The sequence below is a fragment of the Leuresthes tenuis genome, unplaced genomic scaffold, assembly GCF_036924035.1.
Source record: "Leuresthes tenuis unplaced genomic scaffold, fLeuTen1.0.hap1 SCAF_4, whole genome shotgun sequence".
NCBI classification, from domain to species: Eukaryota; Metazoa; Chordata; class Actinopteri; order Atheriniformes; family Atherinopsidae; genus Leuresthes; species Leuresthes tenuis.
Window position 1 is genome coordinate 14,151,285 of NW_027325358.1, and position 9,934 is coordinate 14,161,218.

A 9,934-nucleotide genomic window follows, 5' to 3' on the forward strand; every position below is an offset into this window, starting at 1 on the left:
TTCTATTTGTTTACTTGGCTGCATAAGTTGCTGAGAAATCAGCAACTCACGTGCTATTAAATATTCATAAATATAGATTAAAATAGATTTTCATGAAGATATATCTGACATAATATAAGTAAATGACACAAACAGAAAGTAAAGTCTCTTAATGTTGTTATGTGTGCAGTTTAACTGGTTATTTCTAATATTTCTCCTCATCATCGCCCTCTCCAGAGTCAGGGACCCACAATCCCGAGTCAATACACCGCATCAGGTGGTATTTTCCTTCCTACAGAAAGAGACATTGTGAGACATATGTGACACAGAATTAACTTTCAAAATTGGAAACAATTTTTTTTTCTTTTAGGTTGCTTTTAACAATCCAAATGGACTTCTTCAGGGTGAGATACTCACTAACCTCTGGGTCCAGCTTGCTCATTGCTTCCTGCATCATGTCAATGTTCTTCTCATCAAAGCTCCTCTGTAATTCCTACGGGACAAGAGCTATCAGAGCAATGACAAGAAGCAGCGCACCTACTGGGCTGCCCACACCACGCTGATGTGCCAGGTCTGAATATTAGTAAGTCTAAGTGGCAAATATCTCATACTGCTAAAACACCAGCAGCCAAGGCCGTAACTACCATAGAGGACACCGAGGTCGCGTCCTCTGTATTTTTTTATTTCTTTGCTTAAATTGTGGTGGTTTTATATTTGAAGAGCCAAGAGTAGCGCGACTGTTTAATAAAACAGTGGCTCAGTTTGAGCATACGTGCTGCGCGTCGTCAACAACATGCACTATCTATCTATGGAAACTACCACACACAAGTCAGACGTTGATGTTGTTACCGTTAGTGAGACAGTCAGTCACACCAGTCCAGTTCATTTTCAAAATAATAATAAATTATTTTCTGTGGTAACTTGCCCTTACTTCATGAGTTACCATAATGGTCCTCCAGGAAGCCTCAGAATGCCCCATTTTTACATAATTTCTATCAGTTTAGTATTTGACTGTGTTTATATTCTTCATTAAAGGGAAAACAGGATAGGGAGGAAAAGGCTGAGCCAAACCAAGCTCATCTTTGGGCCAAGCAGCAAGAAGAGGAGCAGTGATAGAGGGAGAGCAGGTACTATAAAAAGAAGAGACTATGCCAGAACTGTAAACGTTTTAAAAGTCAGATGTATAATGCATGATAATTGAAGTATTCTGTAAGATTATAATAGAAATGTGTTCAAAAGCTGGCTTTCCTTAACAAGAGTGAACAGATTAAGCACTATCATCAACATGATAGTGTAATAGGGCTTGGGTATCTATTTTAAATACTGAAGGAAATATGAAGCATTTGTATCTATTATCCCTCTGTCCCAGGACAGTTCATTCCTTTTTATTCCTATTCCATGACTTGGTGAACTTCATTCTCCAGTTTTACAATGTAACTCATTTAGGATGAGGGTGATGTTCTCTCATAACAAACAAAAAAAAATAAGCCGATAAGCCATTATGATGTTGTTTTTGCTCCTTAAGACTCTGAAAATGGCCAGATTTAAATAACAAAATTAAAAAAATTTCCAGGGGAGCATGCCCCCGAACCTGCCTAGAAGTTCTGTCTCATGACCTCAGCATTTTTTGGGCCCTGCGTACGGCGCTGCCAGCAACAACAGCATTAAGTTACATTTTTCCTTCAGACTCAATACAATTCTACTAATAACTTCCACTGAATGAGTAAAAGAAGCATAACATTCTTATATCTAAGCATATGTGCAAACTTAATAGATACTATCCTTTACCTGGCACAGAGAGCACACGTTTGACTGGTGGAGTCTCTTCTGTAGACCTATATCTTTCATTAGGCCAAAAAAGTAATATATTTTACGTCAACAGATGCTTCAAATTCTACTGTGATGTGTTACCTGAAAAAATCCAGTCCCTCAAAACAGCTACAGGGTTGTATAAGCAACAGGATTTTTTTAAACATGTCACTGAATGGCAAAGAGCCTATTGAACACCTTATAGTCTATTGAAGAAAGGCTTAGGGTTAAAAAAGGATTTTTCTAAATCTTTGGTTACTTCTATGTCAGAGCTCCACAGAATAGATATAAATGGAGAATTATGAGCTCATTGCTCATGCTCAAGCTAAGGCTGCCTCAACGCCAAATTCTGGGAAAGAAACAACACAATATTTGAAAAGAATAAGGAACAGAAACAATGCAGGAGGCAGTTTAGTTGGAAACTGAGTGGATACCGTAATATTTTCATAACAGAGCAAAATTCCCCTCAAGAGGATTAATTAATCAATAGATAAAATACTGTAATGTAAGATGTAATAATCCATCGCAGTGTGAATGCTTTGTGAAAGTAAGTTCATATTCTCAGAGCAGACATTGAAGAGGAACAACTGTAAAGCCCAAAAGCTGGAAAGTATGTGGTAGGACATGAAACTCAACTTTGCTATTCCTCCGATGAGCAGAGGCAGCACTTTACAGTAACTGTACCCACTGTTTAACAATACTGTAGATAAGAGCAAAATGGTGCCGTTTCAAACACTTGGGAGAAAACAAACATAGCTTGTGGTTGTGTTTTGACTGTAACTTGAACCAGTACAACAAAACAGTGTTGAATTATGCTGAATAAACCAGATATAATGGGAGACACTGTGTTCTCATCCAGCCTCTCGGCAATGCGGTGCAGGGCCACCAGGTTTTTTTTGTTGTTTTTTTTGCTGTATGTTACAACATGAGGTCTGATTTGTTCATTGAAAATGCCACTTCTGCCTTAGACTAAAATAAATGGATGACTAAAAGAGAAATATTCTTTCTTGAGGATTGTGTCAGGGTTAGCGTGATGACTCTTTAAGGGCAATGGGTTATGACAAGAAAAGCTAAGATTTGCAGGGGATATCTACAAATTTTCCAGCTTCCTCATCTTCATCTGCACCCAACTTAAAGTTCAAAGTCATGCTGCATCAGCTGTACCTCAGAAGAGGGAAGTTGAAACACTTTCCCTCTTACTTTGTGCTTTGCTACTATCAATCAGTCCTAATTGTTAGTTATACATCCACAGAACAAAGAAAATTATATACTAATGCTCTATCAGGCCTTTGTTAAATGTTTTGCATCAAAACTAGAAAAATCTGACTTGTAATTAACATTTTGTCTTTTTTTTTTCCCCCTTGAATGCTTCATCCGCCGTCATTACAAAAACTGACTTGGGTTAAAAATAACCCATACAAGCAACATTTTTTTTTAACATATCCACAAAACACAAGAGGACAAGAGCAACAGTGAAGGCCCAGGAACTGCTGCGTGATTTTTGACTGTTGTATTAAACTGTAAGCAGACCAGTACGTGAAAAAGAGGAAGCAGAACTAACTGTAGATGAGGTAAATATATGAGAAGAAAATGGAAGGTCAATTATTTTTCTTATCAGTTTGGTTGGTAAGTGTCTGAGCTCAGTTTCCTGTTTGTGCTGTTGTGGGCTATTAACTGTACTGCAATTATGTTTGTAAGATAACTTGAAACTGTCTGGCAGCTCTCAATTCGGACATACTCTGGGGAAGAGAAAAGAGAAGCATTGCACTGTATCTAGCTGTGTCCTTTTGACCGAAGCATGTTTCAGACAACTTACAGTTGTGAAATAATCTTTACGATCCCTTGCAGCACCATGTTGTAACTCTTCTCAATGAAGTTCGAAAAAATGATTATCCACCACAAATCTTTCACAACTCATCGCTAACAGTTTCAACTTTAAATAAAGTAATTAATCAAACAATACAGCATTCATTATACAAACAAAACGTCTATTCTTAAAAAATCTCTGAGGTATGTGTTTGGGCGTATAGTTTACCCTTGGTAGTGACTCATAGACCTCTACTGGGTCTAAATCCCCTGGGCCCAGTCTCTTCTGCCTCTCCTCCTCCACCAGCTCCTTCATGGCACCCTCCATACGAATCTGTGCACATCTGCGGACCCGTTCTTTCAGCTGCTCCAGTTCACGGTTGAATGCATCCAAGTATGGTTTATCTGCAGTCTAACATAGACACCAAAATATAGGAATAAACCATATCCTCCAAAAAGCACATATTTTTCCCCGTAATGTCCTACAAATCAAAGCACACATTAATAACACATTAGTACAAACCTTAATCTTTGAGAAGAATTGTCTAAAGCAGCCTCTTGGGTCAACACTCAGAGTTCGAGCCAAATCCAAGATGAACTGCATGACAATGGCTTGATGGGCCACCTGCTCCATAAGGGCGTGTTTCTATAAGGAGATTAAGAGTTTTGCAGGCTTCACCAGGATGAACATAGCTGTTTTTTGTTATGTTCTTAATCAAGAGCACACAGAAATATTCTTCCAGTGGCCCTCACCTCGTCGATCTCAAAGTCGATACAGATGACAACAAGGCAATTAGCTGTCTCTTCACACACCAGATGTGGGTTGTCTGATAAATACTTCTGACTGTCGTCCCAGCGGCCCAACATGCCTGGTAAAACACACAAATCTGGCATTGATAGAGGAAGTCAAATATAACAGGTTTTAACTTAACTCCTCAGTTTGTTCTCCTGCTGGATGGAGAAGGTGTAACATTTCTTTTCACACATATTGGCTGTTAATATGATGATTAATTAGGTAAGGATCATTACATTAAATTAATGATCATTTAAAAAACTCTTGTTTTAACCTGCTATCACCTGTAGTTTACAGTATAAGTACCCTATTTGTCTGTTCCACCTGCTCTTTCCTGAAGAAAGTTGACTATCTGAGGTAGAAGCTTCATTTTAATCATGTGAAACACTGGATTCAATGTGTCCATACCTCATTAGGAGTTTAAGATCTAGCTCTCTCAGTCCCTCCATCTTCAATTCTTATCATATTATTTTTTGGACCATATATCAGAATGAAATCTGTCAATAAAACTAGATTTTCATTGGGCTTTGTTTTCTGTTCCTCTTCGTATGTTGGGTCATCATGTCAAGATCTAAGGACCTCTGAGTTTGTCTGTGTATCTGGAAAAGGATTTTTAAAATATCTCTAAATCAAGTGCTGGTTTGACCAGGATTGGCTAACCCAGGTAAGTCAAGTCTCAAGCAGGACATTCAGTCCAAAAAGAGGTAATTTACTCTCGCAGCTACTGGTGTCAAAGTGGACGTGTGTCCAATGAGACAGAGACTGCTCAAACATGACCTGAACAGTAGGTGTGCAAAGCCAAAGCCTTTGGTGTCCAAAACGAACACTAGAACACAGTTTGACAATGAACATGTAGGTGAGGACCAGGCTTTTTTTGGAATAATGCGCTGTGAACAAATTAACCAAAGACAGTTATTTCGCCACCATGTATGTAGACGTGTTTGGTGCAGATCACAGACATCTTCTCTTGTGAATAAACTCATACCAGCTGTGAAAATGGTGGCAAATGGGGCGGTTCAATCTTGGTTGATGATTTGAGTGAACAATGAATTCTTTATCATAGATCTTTTCACAAGCTGCAGATCCTCACAACATGAGCAAATCCACAAAAGACTGGCTCAAAATGAGGGTTTGAGTCCCATGGATATTTTCTAGGGAAGATTTGAAATAGGTGGAAAGTAATGATTTGAGAGAGCATGAGTGCAAACACAACAAAAAGAGATCGTACCATAGTGTTTGATTTCCTGTGCATACTTCTCCATAAAGGTCTTGTGCTTCTCCACCTTTGTCTCCTGTGTTTCCTCCTTTCCTACAGGCTTGATGTTGAGCACACTCTGGAAAACAGAGTAAAGGGAAGAGATAAACGGGCATACTGACAAGCTACATCAAATCTTGAAATCCTTCCAATACCTTGTTGAAACCCTCTTTGCTGATAGTGTCTACATTCCAGGATAGTTTCTTTTCTTCTCGCCTGTGTTCCTCCATCAGTTTCTCAAATGACTTTTCATCCCTCTTAAGTTTCTTCACCTCATCCCGGACTTTCTTCAGCTCAGCTTCTCGCTCCTCATCCTGCTCTCCATCTTTCATCCTTACTTCCAGGTCTTTAAGTCGTCGCTGGGCTTCCTCTTGTAGCCTCTGGCATTCTGCCAAGTTATTTCCCAGATCCTCGCCTTTCTGTTGGAACTCAGCCATTTTCTCGAGCCGGGCCTGATGCGGCATGTCAGAGTGAATGGGAACAAAGCAATTTAAATTAAAAAAAGAGACACGGGGCAGAGGAGTTGGGTGTAAAAGCAATTGTATGACTAAAGACATGTGGTTGAAACTAAATGTTTAAATGTAACAACTGAATCTGAAAAAAGACACTTCCAGACAAAAATGTGTATGTGGGGAAATGAGAAAGACTGACAATCTGCACATTCACACAAGATAAAATAAAATATCATGAACCAAGTGAGTTACAGTTATATCACCTCTTATCATTTCCACAAGTCCACAAGACTTTCCCAACAACAAGCCAAGTTTTCTACAGATATCAAATGTAGCAAAAGGAAATTAAACAGACAAGGGAAGCAATCGGGATACTGGAAGCTATCAGGCAATGTAGACCTTTCCCCTAAGAAGTCATGCAACAGGAAGGCAATATTTAGTTAAGCTCATTACTCAGATCCTGAGCCAGCAAACAGTGGAGTTACTGTGACAAATATATTTGTACTTAGACACTTCATTTATCTCATTTTAAGCACAAATTGTGAATTCACAAAAACCATTTATAATACATGTTATATGATATTATATCATTAGTATATTATATAGTATGTATATATATCATAGTAATACAATTTATCTTATATACATTACATTTGAATTTCCCCTACGGATAAATAAAGAATCTTTTATTCATTCATGTTCACATAAATGTTACTTGGCGTATCCAATATTTGTAGCTGCATGATGTTTAACATATATTCCCACCTTATTCAAAGCTTGTGGGTCTGTTCCTACGTTTATTCTTATTTCTAACTTTTGTTTTGCCTCTTAACACGATCCAGATGTGCACAGATTTCAACCCAACCCAACATATTTAATTTGCATCATTTACAGTCGCTTGCCTTGAGATCATTTGGAGAGACGCGAGATCCCAGTTTGAAACCACGTACCTTTATATTTTCATTGAAAATTTAATAAATAAACAAAAAAACAGAATAAGTGTTCTGCAAAATAATCCTATTTGTTCATATCCGACTTTCACCTTGAGCTCTGTCATTTATCGTGTTGCACACGAATTTTGACAAAGTCACGGAGTCAAGCTGCATCTTAAACTAGCGGATCTTTCACCATGCCAAAACCAGACGGCTCACGGATCTCTCCGTAACACCTGCTTGACAAACTCTGTCTGTGCCAACTCCTGTGAGTTGACCCTGTACGTAAATGTAACTTCTAGCGACAAAACTAACCAAGTATGAAACTCCAAACGTCACAGCTAGAACAAGTTTCTCTGCTGACCCGGTGTCTCATTCTGTACAGACTCGAAGTGTCGACGTATGGACTGGTTACATCTTCGTCGTCGGACACGTAGATGTGGTCCCAGGCGCTGTAGTCGATACCCGCTCTGCTGCTCATCTTCTCCAACTTCTCGCTTTAAAATGTCAAATTATATACTGTAAGGAGACGCTACACTAACATGGCAGCGGCGAAGTGGGCAAACAAGGCATACACGGCTTCTGAAATCCTCTTAGCAACGCAAGAAGCTCAAGGGAATCCTCTTTTTACGGCATCACCGCGTGCCATGAGGTCAATCAAGCGCGTCAAGCGCAGAAAACAATATGATTTGTGTCTTGTACGAGATGAAGGGATACAGTTGTCCACCTCGTGCCCTATGTTCAACTAAATGACATCGACCATTACAAGCAGACTCAGGAGCAACAAGAGAAGAAAAAGAAACAATAAACAGACCAACAATGCAAGAGACAGAATTCAAATACTGTAACAACGGATCCCAACACTCCCCCCACTTATAGAAACATTTCAAATTATTCAACTGGAGTTTCTATATATCGATAACAGAAACAAGCTCTTGACATTTCTTAAAACTTGGAACCAATGGATTATTCCCTTCAAGATCAATTTCTTTGCCAAAGCCATAACTATGTACACTGCTGTTTGGAGGGGAGTTGAGGACCCCCTTCAGCAATCAAATAGATGAAGAATCATTTAATACAGCCCTAATATAGTAATAGTATCCCTGAATTACTTTAAATTAAATTGATTTATTTCTGATGGTGACTGCCTTAAATCCACGTGGTAATAAAAGAGAGTAATCTCAAACAACCCTCCATTCATTTTCTATGCCCACTTAATCAGACTGGAGCCTATTCCAGCTGTTATTGGGCATGAGGCAGGGGACACCATGAATGGGTCGTCAGTCCATCACAGGGCCCCACAGAGACCAACAACTACACACGCTCACACTCATTTATTAGGGACAATTTTAGAGTCACCAGTTATGTTTATGTTTATGTTTATGCATTTAGCAGACGCTTTTATCCAAAGCGACTTACAAATGAAGGTTTAACAGCTATATAAAAAGCTAACAATAAACTACATAGAAGGAACCCACTAGTCTGACTCTGTCAGAGGTGACAGAGTAGAGATAGGGTGCAGGCATAGAAGGAAGTGCAGAAAGATAAAGTGCAAAGATAGAGGGGGTAGGGAAGTGCAGGGTAAGTGCTGATGCGGGCGGCTAAGGGTAGCCAGTGGAGTTCAATGTTAACCTGACATGCATGATTTTGGATGGTGGGAGGAAGCCTGAGCCTGAACACCCGGAGAGAACACAGCGAGAACATGCAAACTCCACACAGAAAGGCCCCCGCTGGGATTCAGACCAGGAACCTTCTTGCTGTGAAGCGATGCTGCTAACCTATAACCAGCATCATATGATGTTGTTTGATGTTTTTGCTTGTTTGTTTGCTTGCTTTTTTCAGTGAAATTGATTGATTTTCCTTTCCTGGCTTGCTAAATTTACTGAGTTACTGGAAGACCAAAAGTAACCACCTTAGCTCGGCTTTTTTTCCTTTTTTCTCTTTATATTTCTAACGTGAAACTTTTCACCATTTGGATGATCTCTTTAACAAGAAAAAGAAACAGCAACATTTAGAAAAAAACACAGAAAAAGTTCATGGCTGGTGTCCTATTTTCACCAGCTGGTTAATCCGTTGAATGACAGTTTAATTTGACCACATCCTTCAATATCTACGTATTTGTTGCGTCAAGGATATTTTTAATTTGGTGCACAAAAGAAATTTGCTGTCTCTAACGCAGATCCACATAGGAAGAGGCCCAGGTCAGATGGTTTCTGTGGAAGTGTTTTGTTTTTTTTCAACATCCCATGATAGCTTGCAGCTTGCTGTCTGGTTATTGTACTGAGCTTATCAGTCTTGTGCATCTGCTGCCCCTTTATAACCCCCTGAAGCAAAGGCAGTCCATCACAACACATTCTTTTTGGAAATAGTGCCCTGAATCTGAGGAAGCTTTAAACGGCTGTTTTAAATTCACAATGTGCAGTGTGCTGACTTCACCTACTGAGGGACAGACACAATACCTAACAGACTGCCTGGATTTCTACATATAATATCTGACACTGTATGATAGGCAGGTGTGAAGGGTGCTTCAATGAGGAAAACTGTAATTATGGCAAGAATTTCAATTGTCTCATAGTTTCAATGGTGCTTGCATCTACTGTAAAAGTTTTCCATGAATTAACAGTTCAGGTCTAACCACTGACGTCCAGTCATTTCTGGACAATGCAAATGTGTCTCTTTCACATCTAGATTGTACTATTTATTTCTTCCAGTGGGAATAAGCCTTGTTCAAAGGATTCTAGTTCTTTCAGTTTTCATTATATCGAGTGCAATGTATTTGTCAGAACATTTCTTAACAAACAATGTTTTCAAAAAGGTTACGGGGATGAAATCAGCCCTTTCAAAATGGGGTGGTTGTATGTGGTGGTGCCACCTTTAACACCAGCGCTCATTCTCCCAATAACAACAC

General features: G+C 39.2%; 1 protein-coding gene across 1 annotated transcript; it reads right to left on the reverse strand.

The window, feature by feature from the left end:
- Window positions 1-110: 110 nt before the first annotated feature.
- On the reverse strand, window positions 111-7,507 carry cdc37 (cell division cycle 37 homolog (S. cerevisiae)). The gene is made up of 8 exons (XM_072383808.1): window positions 7,391-7,507; window positions 5,798-6,094; window positions 5,616-5,721; window positions 4,348-4,463; window positions 4,118-4,240; window positions 3,824-4,006; window positions 401-472; window positions 111-271 (listed from the first exon to the last, which is right to left on the reverse strand). The coding sequence occupies exons 1-8, from the start codon at window positions 7,505-7,507 to the stop codon at window positions 185-187; spliced, it is 1,101 nt and encodes a 366-aa protein (XP_072239909.1). The 3' UTR covers window positions 111-184.
- Between the last annotated feature and the right edge of the window lie 2,427 nt (window positions 7,508-9,934).

Excerpts from the sequence above, each read along its gene's own strand:
- cdc37 (XM_072383808.1), bottom strand. The coding sequence starts at position 7,507 with ATGAGCAGCAGAGCGGGTATCGACTACAGCGCCTGGGACCACATCTAC. Across the intron at positions 4,464-5,615 it reads ACAGGAAATCAAACACTATG|GCATGTTGGGCCGCTGGGAC; the intron begins GTACGATCTCTT and ends GTGTTTTACCAG. Across the intron at positions 4,007-4,117 it reads AATTCTTCTCAAAGATTAAG|ACTGCAGATAAACCATACTT; the intron begins GTTTGTACTAAT and ends TGTCTATGTTAG.